At 48.2% G+C, this 26,085-nt stretch overlaps 1 protein-coding gene across 3 annotated transcripts in view; it reads left to right on the top strand.

Moving 5' to 3' along the window:
- The window catches only part of CYFIP1 (cytoplasmic FMR1 interacting protein 1), a 92,295-nt gene that overhangs the window by 62,211 nt on the left and 3,999 nt on the right, over positions 1 to 26,085 (top strand). For all 3 annotated transcript variants that reach the window (XM_081243214.1, XM_081243212.1, XM_081243213.1), the window contains exons 22-28: positions 3,795 to 3,994; positions 11,412 to 11,499; positions 16,398 to 16,541; positions 16,801 to 16,891; positions 19,231 to 19,361; positions 25,019 to 25,091; positions 25,629 to 25,723. In XM_081243214.1, the coding sequence (XP_081099340.1) occupies positions 3,795 to 3,994; positions 11,412 to 11,499; positions 16,398 to 16,541; positions 16,801 to 16,891; positions 19,231 to 19,361; positions 25,019 to 25,091; positions 25,629 to 25,723 (822 nt within the window). The remainder of the gene's footprint in view (positions 1 to 3,794; positions 3,995 to 11,411; positions 11,500 to 16,397; positions 16,542 to 16,800; positions 16,892 to 19,230; positions 19,362 to 25,018; positions 25,092 to 25,628; positions 25,724 to 26,085) is intronic.

The raw sequence follows: 26,085 nt of genomic DNA, 5'->3' as shown, positions 1-26,085 counted from the left end.
TCACTGAGCTGGGCCTGCCTGGGCATCTGCTCTTCATATTCACAATTCTCAATTGACTTCAAAGAACAAATCGTTACACCTCACTGTGGCAAAAGATATGGCAAAAGAATGATAGGAGGAATGTTTTAAAAATTAAAAAGAAATGAAGGCAGAGAGAAAGGATTTGAGAGAAAATCATGGAGATGATGGACAGGGAAGGTTCAACATACATATCATAGAGGCCCCTGAAGACAAAAACCAAAGCAATGAGATGGAACAAACATTAAAAATGCTACTTCAAGAAAACTTTGATGAAATAAAAAACAGTATAAATACATATTAGAAGCAAATAGTGCGTACATGGGAAGACGGACCTAAAGTGGCCAACACCAAAGACCACTCTAGTTAACATTGTAGTATTGGACTTTCAAGGAAAAGGAAAAACCCTCTGGGTATCTGAGCAGAGTGATCAGGGAAAGAAAATCCAGTTGTCCTCAGAGCTTTGCCCGCAGGGAAGGAAATGCAACTTAAGGATTTCATGCCAAATCTATCTTCCAAGAATAGTGGCTGCAGGCAAATGGTAATGAGCTTGTGAGAACTCCAGGAAGACTGTTTGTTCCTAGAGAAGCAGGTCGGGGGCAGGTGTCTGCTGGGCCCACCTCAAGGCAGAGCATCTCCACAGGGGTGAGCGTGTTCCCCCGCCTTCCTCAGAATCCAGGTTGTCTGTGGCCACAGAGCCCACAGTGGCTCTTCCTTCAGCCTGGCTTGGGCTGGGCCATGGCGTTTCATTGCCCTTGGTCTTAAAGTGATTCAGTTGAGGTTTTGACCACTATAAATAGAATGCAGGCCAGAGGCCTTTTTTGTTTTTTCCCCAGCTTTTAGTTTTATTGATCTTTGCTATTGTTTTCTTTGTTTCTATTTCTTTATTTCTGCTCTGATCTTTATGATTTCTTTCCTTCTACTAACTTTGGGTTTTGTTTGTTCTTTCTCTAGTTCCTTTAGGTGTGAAGTTAGATTGTTTATTTGAGATTTTTCTTGTTTCTTGAGGTAGGATTGTATTGCTACAAACTTCCCTCTTAGAATTGCTTTTGCTGCATCCCGTAGATTTTGGATTGTCGTGTTTTTGTTGTCATTTGTCTCTAGGTACTTTTTGATTTCCTCTTTGACTTCTTCAGTGATCTCTTGGTTATTTAGTAATGTCTTGTTTAGCCTCCATGTGTTTGTGTTTTTTACGTTTTTTTCCCTGTAATTGATTTCTAATCTCATAGCGTTGTGGTCAGAAAAGATGCTTGATATGATTTCAGTTTTCTTAAATTTACTGAGGCTTGATTTGTGACCCAAGATGTGATCTATCCTGGGGAATGTTCCATGTGCACTTGAGAAGAACGTGTAATCTGCTGGTTTTGGATGGAGTGTTCCAAAAATATCAATTAAATCTATCTGGTCTGTTGTGTCATTTAAAGCTTATGTTTCCTTATTAACTTTATGTCTGGATGATCTGTCCATTGGTGTAAGTGAGGTGTTAAAGTCCCCCACTATTGTGTTACTGTCAATTTCCTCTTCTATAGCTGTTAGCATTTGCCTTATGTATTGAGGTGCTCCTCTGTTGGGTGCATATATATTTATAATTGTTATATCTTCTTCTTGGATTGATCCCTTGATCATTATGTAGTGTCCTTCCTTGTCTCTTGTAACATTCTTTATTTTAAAATCTATTTTACCTGATTTGAGTATTGCTACTCCAGCTTTCTTTTGATTTCCATTTGCATGGAATATCTCTTTCCATCCCCTCACTTTCAGTCTGTATGTGTCCCTAGGTCTGAAGTGGGTCTCTTGTAGACAGCATATATATGGGTCTTGTTTTTGAATCCATTCAGCGAGCCTGTGTCTTTTGGTTGGGGCATTTAATGCATTCACATTTAAGGTAATTTTCAGTATGTATGTTCCTATTACCAATTTCTTTAATTGTTTTGGGTTTGTTTTTTTAGGTCCTTTTCTTCTCTTGTGTTTACCACTTAGAGGAGTTCCTTTAGCATTTGTTGTAGAGCTGGCTTCGTGGTACTGAATTCTGTTAGCTTTTGCTTGTCTGTAAAGCTTTTGATTTCTCTGTCAAATCTGAATGAGATCCTTGCTGGGTAGAGTAATCTTGCTTGTAGGTTCTTCCCTTTCATCACTTTAAATATATCATGCCACTCCCTTCTGGCTTGTAGAGTTTCTTCTGAGAAATCAGCTGTTAACCTTATGGTAGTTCCCTTGTATGCTATTTGTCGTTTTTCCCTTGTTGCTTTTAATAATTTTTCTTTGTCTTTAATTTTTGTCAATTTGATTACTGTGTGTCTCGGCATGTTTTTCTTTGGGTTTTTCCTGCCTGGGACTCTCTGCACTTCTTGGATTTGGATTTCTCTTGTGCTTCTATTTCCTTTCCCATGTTAGGGAATTTTTCAACTATAATCTCTTCAGATATTTTCTCGGGTCCTTTCTCTCTCTCTTCTCCTTCTGGGACCCCTATAATGTGAATGTTGTTGCGTTTAATGTTGTCCCAGAGGTCTCTTAGGCTGTCTTCATTTCTTTTCATTCTTTTTTCTTTATTCTGTTCCATGGCAGTGAATTCCACCATTCTGTCTTCCAGTTCACTTATCCATTCTTCTGCCTCAGTTATTCTGCTATTGATTCCTTCTAGTGTAGTTTTCATTTCAGTTATTGTATTGTTCATCTCTGTTTGTTTGTTCTTTAATTCTTCTAGGTCTTTGTTAAACATTTCTTGCATCTTCTCGATCTTTGCCTCCATTCTTTTTCCGAGGTCCTGGATCATCTTTACTCTCATTATTCTGAATTCTTTTTCTGGAAGGTTGCCTATCTCCACTTCATTTAGTTGTTTTTCTGGGGTTTTATCTTGTTCCTTCATCTGGTACATAGTCCTCTGACTTTTCATTTTATCTATCTTTCTGTGAATGTAGTTTTTGTTCAACAGGCTGCAGGATTGTAGTTCTTCTTGCTTCTGCCCAGAGACCATTTTAAATTTACTCATAGTCACATTAGAAAAGGAGAAAGAAATTGGAGGAATTAATTTTAGTAATCTATTTTATTTAACCCAATATATCCAAAAATTAAAACAGTTCAACATATTATCATTATAAGAACTCTATTGATGTGGATATCTTACATTCTTTGTTTTCACATTCAGTTTCTGAAATATGTGCATCTCACATGTATGGCGCATCTCAGTTTGGACCAGCCATGTTCTTGTTGCCATATGTGGCCGGTGGCTGCCGCAGGGGATAGTACAGACCTGGGCAGGTTTAGGAACAGTCAGTATGAGAGCCTGGAAGGCCACCTCTGAACATGCTTGCCAGCTCTGCTGCACGGCAATGCTTTTGAGTAACTTCAGGTGCGTTAGGGAAGCTGATTAAGGCTAATACCTGAGGACACACTGTGTGCCGTCGGGTGGGGGTGGACACATCCCAGTGTTCTCTGCCCTGTGAGGGGTTTGGAGGCCAGCAGTGGACAGTGGGAGATAACTGCAGTGGAGAATGGACAGTGCCCATTCGGGGGCAACCACGGGAAGGAGGGGCCTTTGAAGAGCAGTGGAGAGGACATGAATTTAGGTGTGAGACGTAAGCTTGTGTCACTTGCCAGACCGCCACCATGTGCGTTCTTGGCCTAGCTCACTGGTCCCCCCTCAGTGCAGCCCCTTGCTGTCCACGTCCTGCTCTGACCATCCCGGCCCACCACCATGGCGCTACCCATGTAGAGGATGGAGGCCGCCACGCCAGGCCCAGCTCTGTCCTCATGCCCCTGTCTTTGTGGTCTCACAGGAGCTGGATGGCCTCTTGGAAATCAACCGCATGACCCACAAGCTGCTGAGCAGGTACCTGACTCTGGACAGCTTTGATGCCATGTTCCGGGAGGCCAACCACAACGTGTCAGCACCCTATGGGAGAATCACCCTTCATGTCTTCTGGGAGCTCAACTACGACTTCCTGCCCAACTACTGCTACAATGGCTCCACCAACCGGTGAGCATGCTACCTCACAGATGGCTCTGGATGCCCTTTCCAATGGTCATCGAAACAGGATGGTCTCAGGGCCCATCTTTTCCCATGTCCAGGGTACTCAGACCCTCCTGGTCTCCTCCATTTGCAAGTGCAGCCCTGAGCCAGCCCTTGGGTGTGTGGTCATGGCTTTCATATGCAGACCAAGTGTGGGGCCAGGGTTCCTATCCAGGGCACTCCCTTTGGGCTCAGGGCCAAATCTGTGGCAGCTGGTGGGTCTGTACCACCTCCATACTTCTAATGTCTACTGACGTTGGAATGTGCCGGGTGACTCTACTTTTCATGCTTCCATTCTGGGATGTCGGGCCATGTGAGGGTCTGCCAGTTAGCCGCCCTCCACGCACCTACCATTTTACTATGTTGAACAACACAAAGTGGCCCGCTGGAAGGGTGGCATGGCTGCTGGCTGCAGGGTCATGTGGTCCAGTCTTGTGGTACAGCCAAGGTCCTGGGATGGCTCTGTGTCACCTCCACACTCTGGCAGCTGCCTGCCTGAGGCCTGTCCTCTCTGCGCTGAGCTTCACTCCTGCTGTGTCAGCACATGCCAGAGAGGAAACGTGTGTGTGTGCTTGTGAGTGTGAGAAATGGGGGTGAGTATGAGTGAGGGTGTGTGTGAGAGACCATGTGTGTGTGAGCGTTATGACCACTTTTTAAATTTTTATTTATTTTTAATAAATTTATTTATTTATTTTTGGCTGTGTTGGGTCTTTGTCGCTGTGCACGGGCTTTCTCTAGTTGCGGTGGCTTCTCTTGTTGCAGAGCACAGGCTCTAGGCACGCAGGCTTCAGTAGTTGTGGCTCATGGGCTCTAGAGCGCAGGCTCAGTAGTTGTGGCGCACGGCTTTAGTTGCTCCGCAGCATGTGGGATCTTCCTGGACCAGGGATCAAACCTGTGTCCCCTGCATTGGCAGGCAGATTCTTTTTTTTCTGTTTTTGTTTTTATTTGCTGTATGCGGGCCTCTCCCTGTTGTGGCCTCTCCCGTTGCGGAGCACAGGCTCCGGATGCGCAGGCTCCGGATGCGCAGGCTCAGCGGCCATGGCTCACGGGCCCAGCCGCTCCGCGGCATGTGGGATCTTCCCGGACCGGGGCACGAACCTGCAACCCCTGCATCGGCAGGTGGACTCTCAACCACTGCGCCACCAGGGAAACCCCGGCAGGCAGATTCTTAACCACTGTGCCACCAGGGAAGTCCTGTGACCACCTTTTAAAAGTAAATGTCTTTTGCTTTTACTTTGCTTCACTGCTGCATCTGAACATCCTACCATGTGTTGGCTTGATCACTACTGTCTCTTAGGCCTAGATTTTTGTGTCTTGATCCAGGGGTGCTGAGCTTCGACCCCGAGGGCAGAGGGAGGCCCTCCTGTGGCCTGATCATACCTGCTATTGCCATTGTCTGTTTGGGACCCCAGGGTTGGTTTCCTTCTGGGAAATACAGGCCTGTTGCTGGTACATAGAGGTGTGCCATTAGGCCCATCAGCCCAGCCCCATGCAGCAGCAGAGGGCACATGGCCAGAAGAACCACAGGTGAAGGAGCCCTGGTAGGCCTTCTTGGGTCAGGGGGCCCTGGGCCTGGCTGGGCACAATCCACTGGAACCAATCTTTAGAGACTACTCATCCCTGTAAACTCCCTTCTAAGTGCCCAGGTTCTTGAAACAGGTATTTTTCAAGTTGTTTTAGAGTTGGAATTAACTGAAAAAATATTTTTATTGCATAAGTAATGCATCATAATTGTAGAAAAGCTAGAAATCGTGTGTGTGTATGTATGTATGTATGTATGTATATATATATATATAGAGAGAGAGAGAGAGAGAAAGAGAGAGAGAGAGAGAGAGAGAGAGAGAATAGGTATATGGGGAAAATATTTAAATCCCTAGAGATTTCCCTTAAAAAATGTCTATCTTCTAGAGTTTTTGCCATATGGGCGAATATACATGTGTATTTTTTGTTTTGCAGAAATGGATGTTGTTAGGCATACTGTTACGTACACATTCTTTTTTCACATCATATGTCATGATGAGGGGCATTCCGTGTGTACATACGTGCTTGTCGTGTTTCTGAAAATCTAAGTCATGGCCAACGTTTGCAAGATTTTCTGTGCTTCGGTCGGTCCGTTTGGAACTTTTGGAATTAATTTCTGTTATGTCCTTTAAATCATGTTGCCTAGTGCTTAGAACTGGCATCTCTAAAGGTGAAATGCAGCTGAACCCCATTACTGGCATCTCTAAAGGTGAAATGCGGCTGAACCCCATTATTATAGTGGGGGGGCGTTGGGCAGGGCTCTGGAGGTAGTAGAATCAGGCAACACAGGAGTTGTGATTTTCTTGTGTTATTTTAGGTTGCATTTTTGATTATCTAGCATTTTGTCGCCCTTTAAGGGATTCCCAGAGATCTGGCAAAAGGAACAGTTGAAGATGCTCCCTTTGTGCCAGCTGCACTGCGTGTGTACAGCATCTGCCTGTTCTGGTCATCTTGGTGACAGCCCGGTGGGTCGAGGGCTCAAAAACAACAGGAGCCGTGTGGAAGGACTGCCAGGGGAGTGGGAGGGGGCCGAAATCTACATGGTGATGAAAATTCAGCACGGTGCTGTAAACCTTTCTGTTGAATCACTATGTTTTCTGAAAGATGCTCCAGGCATGATGAGTCATGAGTGTGCAGTTAGGGAAAGAGGTCTATTTCGAGGCCCTGCCTGCCAAGCTGGGCCCACGTGGGTGCCCTTACCTGATCGGGGCCGATGCTAGGGAACAACCCGCCATCCTAGGCTGCCTGTCCTACTGGCAGCAGGAGTCTTGTTGTCAGAGACGAGATTGCCAGGACTCAGGTCAGGAAGTTGGTGCTGTGTGGCCCCGCAACCTTAGCAGGAGTGGAACACCTCCAGGCTGTGTCACTTGCACGGCCTGACAGACACTATGGCATCAGGTGTATAAACTGACGAGAGGCACCTCTGCCCTGGGTCCCCTTAGCCCGTCTGGCACGAGGTCCACCCTGAAGAGCAGCAAGCAGATGGCTGCCCTCGCCTGGTAGTGCGTGCTTCCCGCTGCCCGCACAGCGCTGGTAGGTGGCTTTGCCTCCAATGGGCTGTGCGATGGATTGCACAGGAACCCAGTTTCCCATGCATTGGAGCTGTGACCTTGGGCATGCGTGCTGGCACGGGCCAGCGTGAAGTGACCTCAGTCTCCTTGGGGCCAGAAACCTGAGGTGCAATTCAGAAGGAGCCCTGGCTGCACGAGATGCAGTCTTCACCAGAGCAGCAGCGCTGGAGGCCTCCACCTCTTGCTAGCACTGGCAAAAGCCGTTACTTCTGTATTTTTAACAGGTCTTTCAATGGAACCCTTAGAGCTTCATTATCTGGAAAAGACATTTTAAAATAGCGTTTTGTACGTCCACGTTGCATGTGGAAACCTGAGAAGACAGACAAAATTATGCCGCCCAGTATCTTAATTTCATGCCTGAGGGTTTTCTGAGAGTTGCTCGCGGGGAAACCAGAACTCCGTTTGTTGCTTGGCGTATCTACTTATTTTGCTGCTTATTTCCGATTAATGATTTATGCCTGGTGACTCTGGGAGATTGCATGGGGTGGCCTGTGACTTAAATTTAACCTGTACGGCTACTAATTGTGACAGTGCGATAGCCCTCGTAGTAAGCCAGCAGTTGGGATCAGAGTCGGGCCTCTTTGGCAGGAAGACCACTGAGGAGGGCGTGTCCTCACTGCAATGTACCTCAAGGTTGTCCCGTCACTGGCCATCCGTCCCTTGGTTAGGGTGGTGGCTGCCAAGTTTCTCCACTGCTGTGTTTCCATTTTGCTGTTTGAAATTAATAAGTAATATACAGGGAGATAATCTGAGACTTTAAAAACGGTTCCTGGGGCTTCCCTGGTGGTGCAGTGGTTGAGAGTCCGCCTGCCGATGCAGGGGACACGGGTTCGTGCCCCGGTCTGGGAAGATCCCACCTGCGGCGGAGCGGCTGGGCCCGTGAGCCATGGCCGCTGAGCCTGCGCGTCCGGAGCCTGTGCTCCACAGCGGGAGAGGCCACAACAGTGAGAGGCCCGTGTACCGCAAACAAACAAACAAACAGACAAACAAAAAAAACAAAAAACGGTTCCTTGTTAAAACTTGACCCACTAATTTCAGCATGATTCTTACCCAAATCAGTTATCACTGTGGTGTTTGAACAATGGTGATGTTCTAACCTTTTCATTCCATCTACAGTTATTAGTTGACATTCTGCTATACATATTAGCATTTTTTATCTGTTTGTTTCTTATTAGTACGGGGATTCTAATGCAGGGTTAAAATCTGTTACTGTCATGACTTGATGATGTGGCTCAAATCAGCTCTCTCACTGCTGTGGCCTCTCCCGTTGCGGAGCACAGGCTCCGGACGCGCAGGCTCAGCGGCCATGGCTCACGGGCCCAGCCGCTTCGTGGCATGTGGGATCCTCCCGGACCGGGGCACGAACGTGTGTCCCCTGCATCGGCAGGCGGACTCTCAACCACTGTGCCACCAGGGAAGCCCCCGCCCTGTTTTTATATCTTCTTGTCTGTCCCCATGATTCTTAAGCCCTGTCTTACTTTCTGCACCACAAGAAGTCCCTGGTGCATCTTGGAATTCTTCTACTTTATCCTGGTAATCTGTTATTCTATGAGGATTCCTTTTAATGGAGAATATTTTAAAATTAAGCAAAGTCTGGGTGTTAGGTATGCTCACTGCTACTGGTGTGGCCTTGTTTTCTAGCCCCTTTCAGTGGTCAGAGCTAGGAAGGACTTACACGTATGCTATGCCAGATTCCTGTGGCTTCCATAACAAGTTACCACCAGCTGGGGGCGGCGTAAAGCAACAGGTTTATTCTCTCACAGTTCTGGAGGCAACAAGCCCCAAATCAAGGAGTCAGCAGGTCTGTGCTCCCTCTGAGGCCCTGGCTAGGGTCTTCTCTTGACTCTTTTCACCTCTGGTGTGGTGAGCAGTCCTCGGCCCGCAGCCGCATGGCTCCAGCTTCTGTCTCTGTTGGCATGTGGCATTTTCCTCAGGTGTCTCTCTCCTATTCCTGTGAGGACTGGAGTCGTGTTGTATTGGATTAAGGGCCAACTCTGCTGCAGTAAGACTTCTTCTTAGCTAATTACGTCTGCAACAGCCCTGTTTCTGAGTAAGAGCACATTCTGAGATACTAGTAATTGAGACTTCAAGTTATCTTCTGCGGGGACACAAACCCATAATGTTTATATGTATGTCTACTTCTATCCAGCTCTTTATATATTGAAACCATGGATTCACACTGCTGTCTTCACTTCCAATTCAGCAATGCGGGCTTCATTTCCGTTTCTGTAACTTCCTTCTACACTGAGAATTCTTGTTTCATCATTCTTAATATATTTACTCGTTTGCTCAGTTCTAGAACATGAAGAAAGGAGTTTCAGAATTACTTATCCTTCCCACTGTAAAACACAAACCTATTCACTGGAATTCAGTATTTTTTCCAATTTTTTATATTTAGATTCAAAAATGTATACAGTCAAAATGTGGTGTTCAAAAGTTATTTGAGATAAGGGAGTAACAGAGTTTGGATTTACTCTTTGCCTTAAACAAGTGGAAAACTGGACGTTTATGAAACAATGGTTTTCACTGGATGTTTCCCGGGGGAAAGGGAACGAAGCGTGTGAGCTGTGTGCCTTCCCCTGGCTTCCTGCCTGGAAGCATTTTGGAGGTCTTGTTTGGCAGAGGAGATGAGGAAGCGCAGACGGCTGGGATTTGCAAAGCAGAGTGTGGGAGAGGAGGGAGCTACACAGAGAAAGAGCTCCTGAAACCAACTTGGGAGCCCTTTAGTCTTTGCTTGAATATTAAACTGTGTGCGCTGGGTGGAAGCCCGCAAGGCTGTGGGAGAACGGCTGCCGGGGAGTGGTAGACAGAACTGTGCCCAGAGCTCGCCAGCGGTAGGAGTCATTTGAAGCGGCCTGTGAGGATGCGGAAAGCTCCCCGCATACCCAGGCATTTGAGAGAATTGCCAGCAGGGCCTATCTTGCTACCAGCGCTAGGGGAGTGACTACGTTATACCCTGACAGATCGTGAAAACATCCTGCTGACTTGCAAACAGTTGAACCGTTTGCCCACAAAAACTCAACCCTCTTTAAAGGATAATAACAGGGGCTTCCCTGGTGGTGCAGTGGTTGGGAGTCCGCCTGCCGATGCAGGGGACGCGGGTTCGTGCCTCGGTCCGGGAGGATCCTGCATGCCGCGGAGTGGCTGGGCCCGTGAGCCATGGCCGCTGAGCCTTGCGCGTCCGGAGCCTGTGCTCTGCAACGGGAGAGGCCCCAACAGTGAGAGGCCTGTGTACCGCAAAAAAAAAAAAAAAAAAAAAAAAAGGATAACGACAGAACCCAGCCAGTCGGCAACGTGATGTTTCCATGTAAATGTGATCAGCTCCACAGGCCGCTGTCCTCTCCTCAGATGCAAACGTTTGTTTCATGCACTAGTGGTGTTTTGACAGTTACATCCTTATTTATTTATTTATTTATTTTAATTTTTTTTTTTTGCGGTTCGCGGGCCTCTCACTGTTGTGGCCTCTCCCGTTGCGGAGCACAGGCTCCGGACGCGCAGGCTCAACGGCCATGGCTCACGGGCCCAGCCGCTCCGCGGCATGTGGGATCTTCCCAGACTGGGGCACGAACCCGTGTCCCCTGCATCGACAGGTGGACTCTCAACCACTGCGCCACCAGGGTAGCCCCATCCTTTTTTATTTATTAAAGTGCAATATGTGTTAATCAAGTTTTTTGAATTTAATAATTAGCAAATCCATGCATTTTATCATGCTTCTTTGTAAAAAGTTTTATATGTTTAAATGAACGCTTCTGATTTGAAAGTGTGAGTCGATTTTGACATTTCTGCTTTAAGATCCAAGCATTTGAGTTTTAGTGGCTCCTCATCTGTTATGAAGCCACAGTCTCTTGGCTCTGCAAGTGTGTTTACAGACTCATCTTCTGTCAGTTTGTACCCAGTGACCTGAGTGACCGCATCACTGTCCGAGTCTGCCTTCCCACTCCTGTCCTTGCCATCATTGCTGTGTCCAGAGGCCCAGCAAGGCCCAAGGGCCTGCATTACCACTTTTCAAAAGACTGAATGAAATGGTCCTGGTGCCAAGTTTGGAGACTCTTTCTATGTGCTAGAAGGGCCTCCGGTGTCCTCACTCTGTTCCTGAACTTTGGATACATTTATCATACTTCCGAGTATTTATAGCTCATTCCTAGTATGGGTTTTGATTTCCCAGAATTTTCCTATGTGATGATTAATTGGGAGGAAGATTTAATTGATGAGTAATGGAAAAGTTCTGAATTTTAAAGAACTACCATTAAATTTTTGGTTTTCTTTGTTTTTCTTTAATCTTTCTTGTTTAGATTTGTTCGGACAGTATTGCCATTTTCTCAAGAATTTCAAAGAGATAAACAGCCAAATGCACAACCCCAGTATTTGCATGGATCAAAGGTAGGTTCTTTTGTGTTTGTATTACGATTTTTAAGTTCATAGCGAAGCGTAGTTTGAAGTTTAATTTGAATCAGTCTAGTTTCAATAATTTGAATGTGTCATGCCACATATAAAATGTTATTGTTGCCTTCACTTATCACCCTTCTGAAAAGTAATGTAGTGCTGGGACAGCTTCTGGCCATGTGGTGGGTGTCAGCTGTGAGACCATTGGAAGATTTAAAGGTGTAAAAATATCAAGCCAGGAAAGTTTGTGGAAGAGGCTTGTGGGTGGGGGACACATCTGTGATGGAGGGGCAGGGTGGCCTGTCCAGCTGTGACACCTTAAAGGGAGGAGCTGAGGTGGAAAGGGGCACGCGGAGAACAGCTGACATCCAGGAACCACAGGACACCCACCATCCCATGAGATGAGGCAGGTTTCCCGGCTGACATGGCTGGATGTGCAGCAGCAAGGGCATTGCTAAAGATTAGTGTTGTCAGTATTTAAAGTATCTTACAATTTAATAAGAAAAAGACAAGCGGGGGCTTCCCTGGTGGCGCAGTGGTTGAGAGTCCGCCTGCCGATGCAGGGGACACGGGTTCGTGCCCCGGTCCGGGAAGATCCCACATGCCGCGGAGCGGCTGGGCCCGTGAGCCATGGCCGCTGAGCCTGTGCGTCCAGAGCCTGTGCTCCGCAACGGGAGAGGCCGCAGCAGTGAGGGGCCCGCGTACCGCAAAAAAAAAAAAAAAGAAAAAAAAAGAAAGACAAGCATTCTGTGCTAAAAAGGAGGCAGGTGCATCTGCATCTGCAAAGTAGGTGCCCATCTTGGCGGAAAAAAAGATCAGATTGTTCTTTTTAAAGCGACCAGCTGTGACTGAACTTAAACTTACGGATTTCAGCCTCTTTGAGAAATTGTTCATGTCATTTTTATTCTTAAAACCTAAACCAGTATTTTTTTGTTAGATCATTTGGACTCCTAACAGAAGTCTAACAAAAGTTTGCATGAGGAACACTGATGTTGATTATTCATCTCATATGATACTTTTTTGAGGATCAAAGAAAGGCAGAATGCCAGAATATCATGCTGTCAGAGTTGAGCCACCGTGTTCCTTGTGAGCATTCAGACGTGTCAGCTGCACTTCAGTGTGCTGCTGTGCAGTTAGGGTGTTCGTACCTATGAAATTATGGAATACACAGGAATCCAATTCAAAAATCCAATCCAGGGCTTCCCTGGTGGTGCAGTGGTTGAGAGTCTGCCTGCCGATGCAGGGGACACGGGTTCGTGCCCCGGTCCGGGAAGATCCCACGTGCCGCGGAGTGGCTAGGCTCGTGAGCCATGGCCGCTGAGCCTGCGCGTCCGGAGCCTGTGCTCCACAACAGGAGAGGCCACAACAGTGAGAGGCCCGCGTACCACACACACACACAAAAAAATCCAATCCGTTCTTTTGTTAGGAGTGATGAGTGAGGGCTAGTGTCTTATGGTAATAAACTCGACTTAGCTGAGTGCCCATTTATGGCGTTACCTTTTTGGTTCCTGGTAGTATCACCACTCTGAGTGAACACTCTCTTGAGTACATCACTGATGTTCTCTTTCCTATAAGATAAGTAAGATTGTCCCTACTTCACAGTTGAAGATGCACAGTGTTGAGGGCATTAGAGAACCCAGGGCACGTGACTGGTGAGTCTGGAGCCCTCGTGCCCTGGTTTCCGGGCGAGGCCCCAGTCTCTGCATCAGGCGTGGTCAGCAGTGTTTCTTGACTTGAACTGTGAGGCTCCCCTCCTCTGCGTCTGTGTGTTTTATAGTGTAGGATTATTTGTAATTTTGCCCTCTCCAGAGGTAATTCCTTCTCCCCTTCCTCTGAGTAGGTACATTGCTCCGGTTGTGTTGTCCCTGGGATGTGCCATCTTTGGGGTGAATGAGGGGGTGAGTGAAGTCTCCAGGAAGCCAGACACTCACCGGGGGGGCCGGGGACTAGGTGTCATTGAGCCCCAGGCCCCGAGCAAGTGAGGGTGGCTGTGGGAGTGAATTTTCCCACTTGTAACATGAGGCCATATAATTTCACTAATGATTTTCATGTTTTTCAAGCATTAGAACTTATTATCAAGCAAAAACCTCACCCAGAATCCCAGCATCTTTTTTTTTTTTATGGCTATGTTGGGTCTTTGTTGCTGCGCGCAGGCTTCCTCTAGTTACAGTGAGCAGGGGCTACTCTTCATTGTGGTGCATGGGCTTCTCATTGCGCTGGCTTCTCTTGTTGCGGAGCATGGGCTCTAGGCACGTGGGCTTCGGTAGTTGTGGCTCGCGGGCTCTAGAGTGCAGGCTCAGTAGTTGTGGCGCACGGGCTTAGTTGCTCCGCAGCATGTGGGATCTTCCCGGACCAGGGATCAAACCTGTGGGCAGGCAGATTCTTAACCACTGTGCCACCAGTGAAGTCCCAGAATCCCAGCATTTAAAGCACAGTTTAGGGACATTGCTTTGGGAAAGCAAGTGTTCTCTTGCTGCAAGGAATAAGCCCTTCCTTCTCTGGATTAAAAAATAATAATAAAGCACAGTTGGTGCTTTGAGGAGGGATGGCAGGGGGCAGGTTTTATCTGAGCCCACAATCAAAATATGGTCTTTTCAAGTCTGATAGGGTTGTAGGGATGAATGTGAGACAGGCACTTGGCAGTGTTTCCACCTTGGTGAATCTTGCATTTGATCATTGGTTTGGACTCAGACTTTCTGTGTTGATGGTCCCAGGACCACCTGCACATTTGGTGATTCTCCAGAAGGATTCATTCACTGCTGCAGTTTATTACAGCTAAAGGACCCAGAGCAGGATCAGCAAGGGGAAAGATGCATCTGGTGGTTATGGAAGCAGGTGTGGGCTTCCAGTGGTCCCTCATGGCGGTCGCATGGGATGTACAGAGTGATCCTGCCCAGGAAAGAGAAGCTCATAGGAACACCCGGGTCCAGGGCTAGGGGCATAGACGCAGCCACCTGTATGACTGGCCCAAGTTACTGAAACCCCAGAATCCCCAGAAGGAAAGGAGGAGCTTGCCATAAATCACTACTTGTACAAACAACCTAGACAAGCTTGTACAGCATGGTCAAGTGTCCCAAGTGTAAAAAACAACTGTATCAATCGGCAACATAGGCAACATTTCAAGGGCTGAGTTCCCAGGAATTGCAAGCAGTCCTCCTGAGGATGTTCATTCAGAACCGAGCAACTAGACATCTGCCAGTTTTTCAGGATCCTTGCTGTCCTGATGTGGTTCTCTGTGTACATAGAGGAAATATTTAAGACAGTTATAAAAGGGGAAGGGGGAAGGTTATAGGGACCTAAAAGCAGGTGAGAGTGGTACATTTCACTCAAAGTGGTAACATGTTGATAACAGTAGGTTGTGATAACTTACATAACATATAATGTAAGACCTGGACCACCACTGAAAGGCCTGTGCAAAGAGATACTTTCAAAAATACCACAGTTAAATCACAACAGAATTCTAAAAAATGTTTAAATGACTCACAGGAAGACAGGAAGAATGAAACAGAGCCTAACTTAAAAATCAGTAATTACATTACGTGTAAATGTATTAAATGTAAGTGGTCTAAAGACAGTTAAAAAGGTAGAGGGATTGACAGAGTGGATTAAAAAATATGACTGTATAAGAAACTCACTTCAAGCCGATGATATATTCAGGTTAAATGTAAAAGGATGGAAAAAGATATATCACACAAACAGTCAGAAGAAAGCAGAGTGACTGTATGAGTATAGGATAAAGCAGATTTCAGAGCAAAGAATGTTACCAGGGACAAAGAGGGAGGGACATTACATAATGATAAAAAGGTCAAGCCACCAAGAAAATATAGCAATCCTAAATGTTTATGCACCAAACAACAGAGTTTCAAAATACTTGAAGCAAAAACTGACATAAGTGAAAGGAGAAATGAACAACTCCACAGTTGTAGCTGGGGAAGTCAACATTCCTTTCACTTAGTAATCGAAAGAATAAGTACACAGAAAATCAGCAACAAAAAAGAATGAACACCATCAACCAATAGGACGCTATTGACCTGTGTAGAACACTTCCTCCAACAACAGCAGAACATACATTCTTTTCAAGGACCAATGGAGCATTCTCCAAGATAGACCATACCCTGGGCCTTAAAACAACATCAACAAGATTCAAAGAACTGATATATTATACAGTGTGTTATCTGACCACAGTGAACTCAAACTAGAAATCAGTAACAAAGAGATGACAAGAAAATCAGAAATAAACACATTTCTAAATGATCCTTAGGGCAAGGGGAAGTCTCAAGGGAAAGTTTTAAAAAAGACATTGACCTAAATGAAATGCAAATATATCACAATTTACGGGGTGCAGCTAAAGAAGTGCTGAGAGGGAAACACATAGCACTGAATGCTTACATTGGGCGTCTCCCTGATAGGTGTGCAGACGTCTGTGTCCTTAGACAAGCTTGGAGGTCTCGTCTGACAAGAAACCACCCTGACTACCTTTCTCGCCTGCCCCCCCGCAGGGGCTGCTGTAACCCCACTCCCTGCATACCCACTGCCTCATCAGAGTCTATCCTTGGTGTCTTCCTCAGGAGACTGGGAGCAGTAACGTGGGGGCAGCAGTGAGGCTCTGAGATACATTCATTTCTCATTCCAGGACCTCAGAATGTCTTCTGTAGGACTGGCAGTTTAATAAATGTTGAAGAACTCCTTCTGTTTTAGCAAGCTAGTTTTTATGTCTTCAAGTTGGAAACCTAGATACCAATAAAGGGCAGTCCAACAGCTTCTCAGGATGTCTCCACCTGAGGGCGGTGTGTGCTAATGTGCTTTACGTATGGATTCGTCATCTTCACCTGTGCGTGGGGCTACGTTGAAAACCCTGTCAACTTCCATCAAGCGCTGGCCTTCTCTGTCCCCAGGCTTTGAACCTGGCCTACTCAAGCATCTACGGCAGCTACCGGAACTTTGTGGGGCCTCCACACTTCCAGGTCATCTGCCGGCTGCTCGGCTACCAGGGCATCGCGGTGGTCATGGAAGAGCTGCTGAAGGTGGTCAAGAGCCTGGTATGTTTCCCTCGGTGGGCGTCCTTCCCTGGGCGGGGGGTGGTGGTGGTGGGAAGGATTCCGCACACAGTTCCCGTGTGGGGAGGGGCTTTCCATTCCATCTCTCACATCAGTCTCCACGCGTGAGGTTTCCTCTCCAGCCAAAGTCCCGGGTCGTTACCGTGCATTTGACTAACAGACTCCTTTTCAGAAGTGCCCGTCACACCCACAGCCTGCGTGGTGGTGTGGCTGGTGGCTGACACAGCCCATCTCTCAACAGCTGCAAGGCACAATCCTGCAGTACGTGAAGACGCTGATGGAGGTGATGCCTAAGGTGTGCCGGCTGCCGCGGCACGAGTACGGCTCCCCTGGTGAGCACAGCGTCTCCCTGGGGTGCACAGGGAGGGACAGTGTCAGCCATAGGCCCCAGTAAGGGAAATCAAGTCGGAAATTACTGATAAGGATCAGATCTGCCTTCCCCGGGTGGGAGGAGGTGGGGAGCCCAACCAGAGCCTGATTGTTTCCAGCAGAAAAAACCAGCCAGCCTTTCAACCAGGAGCAGGTGTCCAGGAGGGTGCGTAGGGGTTGCCGTTTGGGGTGGGAATGCTGGGTGGGGAGCGAGGGCTGTGAACCCTGTGCACCTTGGCTCTCCTACAGCACCAGGATCTTGAAGATCACTGACCAGGGAGGGGCAGGGAGCTCCACTGCCAGGTCCAACTGCCCAGGGGCCTCAGAGGCAACCCCACGCAGGGGTGCTGCTTCCCCTGACGGCACAGCCTGTCTGTCTTTCTTCCTGGCAGCCTCCCTCTCATTGAGAGCCTGTCTCATTGGCTGGCTGACCGTAGGGCCCTCGGGCAGATGTGCCCTTTGGGGTGCCAGACAGACCTGCATGGCCTGACCAGAGTGGATTTGGGGCTCTCCATGTGAGCAGCCTTTGTGACCTCAGAAAGCATGGTTCGTGATAAAATTGGACGACAGGAAGCCTTATCTCTTAACAAAACTGCCTTTTGTCTCATATTCGTTAACTACTTTCTTAAAAGCTGGACAACTATCTTATTAAGTGACTTGGGCCCACACGTGGGTCACCCAGGAGAGACTGTTCTGATGGGTAGTCGGCTGGTGTGGCTGAGCCCCCAGATGTTGCTGGCACCGCCCAGGGCTATTGGTGTTTAAGGAGACAGTGAGATGACCCATGTGGCCCCTGGGAAGGGACATAACCGTTGGTCTGGCCTGGCTTCGGAGGATCTCGGAAACCAGATGAGTAACATTGGGATAATAAAACTGTTGCTCAGATCCTGACTAGAGGTGGATATTTTAAATGTCCAAGACGAGCCATTTAGGCCAAATCCAAGGCTGGTCTGGGGCAGAGCTGTGGACTTCAGGGCTGCCCTCTGAACGTCCTCGCCCAGCTGGCCTGGCACCACCGTGAGGATAGTGCCATGCTGCTGGGAGCCACCCGGGCTCTCTCGTGCCCGTTTCGGGGTGGACTGCAGAGAGGAAAGGATGGCCTCTCAGGCAGGCAAGGCTGTGGGGTCCGTGCCGAACGGCGTTCAGGGCCTGACCTCTCGGAAAGAGGGGTTTGAAGTCATTTAAGTTTCTGACTTTGTTCTCCTCAGGGTTGTCGTGGCTATTCTAGGTCTTCTGCAGGACTAGAAATTCTGGAGTCAGCTTGGGGATTTTTGACTGTATCAGCCTTGAATGGATAGATTGAGTTCTTTCCAGACTTTAGGCCTTGTGTCTTTTCCTGCCTTATTACAACATCCAGCGCCTCCAGGACAGTGGTGAAGATGTGTTGTCTTTCTCTGGAGCTCTGGGAGAAGGTGTGCAGGTTCACCACTGAGTGTGACACTAGCTAGCTACAGGGTTTTGTAGATGTCCTTCGTCAGGCTAAGTACATTCCCTTCTGTGCCTGTGAAGGGATGCTGAATTTTACCAAATACCTTTTCTGCCTCTGCTGGAGATGACAATGTGGCCTTTCTCATTTATTGCGACGTGATGCCTCCTCTGAAGATACAGGCAGACCTTGGAGATATTGCAGGTTTGGTTCCAGATAAACCGCAATAAAGGGAATAGTGCCATAAAGCAAGCCACATGAATTTTTTTTATTTCCTGGTGCATATAAAGTTATGTTTACACTATACTGTAGTCTATTAAGTGTGCAATGGCACCATGCCTTATGAAACATACATATCTTAATTAAAAACACTTCATTGCTAACAAATGCTAACCTTTAGCAAGTTGTGATCTTTTTGCAATAGTAACATCAAAGATCACTGATCCCAGATCACCGTAACAAATACAATAATAACGAGAAAGTTCAAATATTTCAAGAATTACCAAAATGTGACACAGAGACATGAAGTGAGGAGACACTGTTGGGAAAATGCGCCTATAGACTTGCTTGACGCAGGGCTGCCACAGATCTCCAATTTGTAAAACACAGTATCTGCGAAGCACAGTAAAACAAGCCATGCCTGGACAGGGTTGACAGAGAAAGAGGCTTTGGAGCTGAGGCCCAGCACTCAGGTGGTGGACAGACCACCAGTGCAGGGAAGGTGCTGGGGTCAGGAGACGTGCGGCCACGTCCTTGTGGGCACAACGGTAGTGGGAGAATGCTCAGTGCTCCCGGCCGGGAACCCCAGGCTGCTCCCTGTGGGTCTCCCTCCCCTCCAGCCTCCCCCAGCCCCACACTCATTCTGTGCCTCCACAGGCATCCTGGAGTTCTTCCACCACCAGTTAAAGGACATTGTTGAGTATGCAGAGCTGAAGACGGTGTGCTTCCAGAACCTACGGGAGGTAGGCAACGCCATCCTCTTCTGCCTGCTCATAGAGCAGAGCCTGGTGAGTGCCCCGCCCCGCCCCGCGTCCCGCCAAGCCCCCCCCCGACCCCCGCATGGGTGATAGAACAGGCCGAGCTTTAGACGCTTGACTCAGTGGGGTTAGTTAGTGGTGGAAAAGGGGCAAATATTGTAAAGCACCGATCTTTTCTCATGACTGTTTAGACTTTCATTTGAATTTGTTCCCTACAACTGGAAAACAGAAATGCCATGCAGTGCATCACTGAAGAATGTTTTATTATATAGTATTTGCTGCATCTAAATGAACATATGTGATATACACATAAGGTAAAAGCACGGCTGCCCAGGGGGACTGTGTATGATGGAAAGTTCCACAGCCTCAGCTGTGGAGCCCTCAAAGTGTGGCTCCGTGTGAAGAACTGATTTTTAAATCTTGCTGAATTTTTTTTTTACATTTAAATCGCTGCATGTGCCCCATGCCTGCTGCAGTGGACAGCATAATAAAGCAAACGCTATCGGCCCACCACCACTAGGAAAGCACACGTGGGACACCCACTGTCTCCACTCATTGCCTCCGGGCGGTGTCACTTAGCCTCTCCCTCTGTCCCCTGTAGACCATGTCACCTGACAGTCCTGCACTGAGAGCCTTGGTGGGTGTAGCGCGGACTCTTGCGTGGTCTCACACTGCCTCTCCCTCAGGACTAGAGAGCCGGGCATCTTCCCGTCCCGTTAAATGCTCCGTTTGTATCTTTTGTCCATTTTACTACGATTTGTGTATCTTCTGTATGTTACACTTAAATGCAAATACCTCCCCCTGTCTTTGGCTTGTCTTTCCACTCTAACAGGGGTGATGTTTGGTAAACTGATACTCTTAATTTGAATGTAGTCTCTCTCTTTTTTTTTTTTCTAATGGTTAGCACTTTTTGTATCTCTTCAAAGAAGTCCTTTCCTACCTAGGGGTCATAAAGATATTCTTTCATATTTTCTTCTAAAGGTTTTAGGTGTTGCTTCTCTTTAGTTTATCATCCTTCTGGAGTTGGTTTTTGTGTGCAGTGAGATGTGGGTGAGGTTCTTGTTTCCTCTGTGGGGTAACCCGTTGTCCCTCCTCCAGTGGCCGAAGGAAGACTCCTTTCTTTGCTGGTCAGCAGGGTCACTCTGTCATCCTTCAGCTTTTGGTGGATGTGCCGGTCTGTTTCTTGGCTTTCTTCCTCATTCCGCCGGTCTGTGTGTCTGTCCGTGGCTTCTAACACGTTGTCTTACTCACGGTAGCTCTAACGTAAGTCTCGACACCTGACAGGACGTGCTCCTAACCTTCTTCTTCAAGCGCCTGCTCCCTCTTTGTGGCTCTTTGCCCTGAAAGTATTGGAATCCGCTTTGCCAAATGCATTGAAAAAGCATATTGGCACTTCGATGGGAATTGTTTTGCATTTCTGGCTCCGTCTGGGGAGATCTTTTCTCTGTCACTTCTTAAAGCAGTCTCTTGTCTCCGGGGCCCTGGCAGCTTGGCAGAAGCAAGATTGTGTTTTGCAGTGACCGGGGCTGGGGTGCCCGTACACTGTGCAGGGCGTGGCAGTCAGACTGCCAGGCCTGTAGAGGCTGAGCCACTGGACTGGCCCTCTTACACCCAGGTACACGAAAGAGAAAATACGTTGGCCCTCGTGTCAGGGAGCCCAAGGTCGGGTACAGGGTACAGCCTCCGGTCAGGACCCGCATCTTCTGGCTTCCCCTCTGCTATTCTGCTCCCCGGAGACCCTTTCCATGTGGTGCCAGAGATGGGCAACTCCCAGGCCCTCAAGGTCCCACTAGCTGTGACTCAGCCCAGCCCGCCTCCCCTGCAGCAGGAATGGTGGTGCAGGGCCGGCGGGCGGCTCCCTGAAGAGCTGGTGTCCAGGGCAGCCTCACTCCAGGAACAGCTGGGGGAGAACTGAATCTTTTATCTTTCACGTGTATTTCCATGTGAATTTTTAACAAGCAGATAAGTTAGGGAAAATTCCTTTAAATAGTAATCACTCATCATGAATTTTAAAGATTTCATATAGGAAAAGTCCCTTCATGAGTGACTTTTCCTGAAACACACACATAAAGGGAACACTTGGACATTTGATGGCTTCTGGAAGGAGTGTGATCCTGTGTTAGAAACTTAGGGAAAGAGAAATCTGGAACTGATGTGATCCTTACCTGCCCAGACCCTTCAGTTAATTCCTCTTGTCTATCCCTGGACACCAGTGCAGCCCTTCTGAGGCATCCTGCACTCTCAAAGCACCACCCCCCACTGCCCTTCCCAGGCGTCCAGCACTCTGGATGGCCCCCTGCAATTCTTGGGGACCAACCTCAACAGCGGCTGGACCCTCCAGGTCTCAGGAGCCAGGTGAGTGCTGGGCCTCGGCACCCAGGTGACACAGATCCCCCGTGTCTCTTCCCTTCCGAGACCAGGGCCTGGGTCTCAAGTTTACACCCTGTACTGGGCTCCCTTGAGTGACAAGCACAGTGCTGGACCTCTAGGAAAGACATTAAATCAGTTGATCTTAAAGCAAACTTTGGCTTATGAGTGGACGGATGTTTCTGAAACAATAAATAAACAGGTCATCTACAACTCAGTTGAGTGCCATTTTCTTTTCACTGAAGATTCCATGGCCCATGAGTGGCCCCTGGACACGGTGGCTCTACCTGCAGGAATCTCTGTCCCCACCCCCTCCTGCCCTCTGTGCACCATCACCCTTTGCTTCCTCCTTCCCCCCTCATCTGTCAGTGCACCTTATGGCAGGGGCAAGAAGCCGCACTCCTTGTGTTGGGCAAATCTGCTCCCAGGCGCTGCCCCAGACTGGCATTTTGTGGTCTTGCGTTTGTCCTTTTGCAAATAAGGGGTGGTGGTTTCCAGTACCAGGGTGGGACTCCGTAAGGTGAAAGACGCATGGCTTTTCTCACTCCATCTCATCAAACCCAGATTCCAGACACTGATCTCTCCTTGGTGGTGGTTTTGGTGTCTCCAAGGAAAGTGGTAATAACCTGTGTTTGGCATTTGTGTGGACTTCCGTTAATATACATGGAGATGTTAAGCATAGATGTGCTCTTCAAATTGTCACATTAGAAAAGTGGGGTGGGCTTCCCTGGTGGCGCAGTGGTTGAGAGTCCGCCTGCCGATGCAGGGGACACGGGTTTGTGCCCTGGTCCGGGAAGATCCCACATGCCATGGAGCGGCTGGGCCCGTGAGCCATGGCCGCTGAGCCTGCGCGTCCGGAGCCTGTGCTCCGCAACGGGAGAGGCCACAACAGTGAGAGGCCCGCGTACCACAAAAAAAAAAAAAGAAAAGAAAAGTGGGGTAACCGTCACCCAGCTGCAGGGGGCACTGAGCCTGTGGTGAGGCCCTAGGGTATTCGTGGCCCCAGCTGGCACCAAGATTTGGTTCGGTAACCAACAATGTTGACCTTACTCTGAACCTTTGCATTGGATAGATCCGTCTACCTTTCTGAAGAAGGGTTTTTTCGTTTTGTTCTTTAAATTCTGCTCGTTAAGCCCAACCTGAAATTTTTGGTGATGTAGTTCTTCTTAGGTTACGTGTGTGTGTGTGTTTACTGAACTTTTTGTTTCAGAATAGTTTTAGATTGCTTGTTTGTTTTTTTAAAATAAATTTACTTATTTAATTTATTTTTGGCTGCATTGGGTCTCCGTTGCTGCGCGCGGGCTTTCTCTAGTTGTGGTGAGAGGGGGCTACTCTTCATTGCGGTGCGTGGGCTCTAGAGCGCAGGCTCAGTAGTTGTGGCGCACAGACTTGATTGCTCCGCAGCATGGGGGATCTTCCTGGACGAGGTCTCGAACCTGTGTCCCCTGCATTGGCAGGCGGATTCTTAACCACTGTGCCACCAGGGAAGCCCTGCTTGTTTGTTTTTAATACTGGATTTTATAGCCATTCTCCCTCTTTCTCTGGCTTGGTTTGGGTGCAGCAATTTGAGTTCATTGTCAATGACACCTGGAAGCTGCACTGATAGCCAAGTGGTCCCTCTAAAGTGGTGTTGCCAGCAGGCAGGTGCTTTTACCACCTGTAGAGCCTCCATCTGTGTGGCTCTGACCCAGCCGTTCCACCCGGCAGCTCTCTTCCCTCATCAAAGTTTCCCATCCCTCATCCATTGGCCCGGCCACTTTCTTGCAGTTAGTCACCTTCCAGATGCCCTCCAACCCTCTCTTGGTGCAGATGGGCTGATCGCCCGTCTCCACTTGGCTTTTTTCACTTGACAGTGAATATATTTTGGAGGTCACCCCACATCAGTAAGTGGTGACGTTCCTCAGCCTCTCTTAGCCGCGTGGCGCTCCACGACATTGCCCCCATGCTGCGTTTGCATGCTGTGCCGTCGCCGTCTGACGCCTTCCTTCTTTAAGCGTGTCCTCTTTCGGCCCCCACGCCTCCTTCTCCTAGTGCAGGGGGCCTGGGGACCAGGTCCTGTGTGCACTGGCCTAGAGGGGCTCCCGTCACGTGTAGGCTGCGTGAAGAACTCGTGTTGTTGCTGGACTTGGGCATAGGAGACGGGGTGGAGGTCAGCCTCCCTCTGGAGGGTTCTGGAGGAGCAGGGGTGGCTGCACGGGGCTTACGTTAGGTGACGATGGGACCCTCACTTGATGGGTACATACAGAAAGCCTTCTCTTCCTCCTCTTGGTCTTAGCCTTGCTTTCATCTTTGGGGAGATCCTCAGAAGGGAAACTCTCATCAGTCAGTATGTTTTGACTGTCTGATAACCATTTCTTTAACAATTTGTTTTATTGAGGTTTTAGGATGGGTGTAGCGTAGGAGGCATGAGAGCCCGTTCCCATCTTCCGCCTTTTTGCCCTGAGTGAACGCACCGCGGTCTAAGGAGCTTTCCCTTGTTTACGGGCCCTCGGACTCGGGAAGGGTGCCCTGTTCTTGCCCATCTTTGGGTTCATGCTGGGCTTTTAGGAGTTCTGCAACCCCTGTGACATTGCAAGTAAACTTTCTCCCTTCATTGCATTGTTTTGGAGGTCTTGTATAACGTGGGTTTTTTTTTTTTTTTTTTTGCGGTACGCGGGCCCCTCACTACTGTGGCCTCTCTCGTTGCGGAGCACAGGCTCTGGACGCGCAGGCTCAGCGGCCATGGCTCACGGGCCCAGCCGCTCCGCGACATGTGGGATCTTCCCGGACCGGGGCACGAACCCGCGTCCCCTACATCGGCAGGCGGACTCTCAACCACTGCGCCACCAGGGAGGCCCAGCGTGGGGTTTTATTGCCTCTTTAAAGGAGTTGGTGATCCAACAACAGGTTCAGAGCGACTGCTCAGAACCTCGTTTTGGGTTCTGTGGGGAGTCGCTGATGCTGCCCTGCGCTGTTTACACAGGAAGCACCTCCTTCCTATCTCTGCACGGAGGGCTGCAAAACTGTAAATACGAAGGCCACGTTCAGTGCTGGGTTTACTCATGTCTCTGTTTAAATTAGTCAAAAGTAAGTAAAAATGAAAATTCAGTTCCTCAGCCACATTCCAAGTACTTAATTGCCACATGTGGCTAGTAACTACCTTAACAGCACAGCTAGGGGACATTTCCATCATCCCAGAGACTCCTGTTGGGCAGTGCTGTTTGCAGTGTTTAATTTACACTAAATGCCAAAGATGTGCCTTGTTTTCAGCGCCTGATTTCTTTGTCCATTTTTGCTGTGAGATAAGCTTCCTAACACAGCCTTCTTTTTCTTTGTTCTAGTCTTTAGAAGAAGTATGTGACCTGCTGCACGCCGCCCCTTTCCAGAACATCTTACCGAGAGTCCACGTGAAAGGTGAGCCAGTCCTCTGACCAGGGCAGGGATGCATGTCTGTGTGGCCAGAGAGTTCTCTTTAGTTACAGGCCAGCATTGTTTGAGTGTCGTGCCTGTTCAGTCATAGCCTGGGGTAACTGGTAACATAATGTAGTTAAATGAGTGTCAAATAACGGAAGTATTTAGGGCTGAAATGCTGTGTCTTGGATGTGCTTCAGAATAGCACGGAAGCAGGGGTGCTGGGTATCTATGAAACAAGAGTGCCATCTCATGATTGTTGCAGCAGATGGGCACAGAGGATTCATTGTACTGTGCTCTGTTTTTGATTACATTTGGATTTTTCAGTAAGTTTTAAAAAGTGAATATTGAACAGAAAATGAATTCTGAGTTAAAATAGCCAATGAGCCAGTTCCATAAAAGAATTTTCAAAGAGAACCTACATGTATAATGTTAAACATTTTTCATTTGGTTGGTTTTTGTTTGTTTTGACAAAATTAAACTTGTGCGGTTGTTATTCATACAAAGGAATAGAGTATAAAATATTCTTTTCCACTGCAGAGGGAGAGAGACTTGATGCAAAAATGAAAAGACTAGAATCAAAGTACGCCCCACTGCATCTTGTCCCTCTAATCGAAAGACTGGGAACCCCTCAGGTAATGCATGTTGGGGCCGCTGTCGCTGCTGTGAGCTGGGCCCACACATCAGGCCACTGGCGGGGTTGGGGCTCGAGAGCACAGGCTCTGGGTGAGACCCAGCCCTGAAGCGTCGTGAGCGGGGGACGAGCCCGCTCAGCTGCTCAGGCCCCAGTGTCTCAAGTGGGGCTCATAACGGGACCTTGTCACAGGGTGGCCGGGAAGTTTGAATGAGCTAACATGTGGAAGGGACTTAGAACATCACCTGGCACGTGAGACAGACACAGAAAACATCGCTGTTTTTGTTGTCCGTCCTTTCACGAAGAAGGCCTTCTCATAGGTTTTTAAGAACAGAAGGCAGGGAGGAGTTCCGTGAACTTAGA

This window comes from Mesoplodon bidens (assembly GCF_964165515.1).
Source record: "Mesoplodon bidens genome assembly, chromosome: 8".
Classification (NCBI taxonomy): Eukaryota; Metazoa; Chordata; class Mammalia; order Artiodactyla; family Ziphiidae; genus Mesoplodon; species Mesoplodon bidens.
The sequence above is the reverse complement of the archived record's forward strand: the minus strand, read 5'-3'. Positions and strand labels throughout refer to the sequence as shown.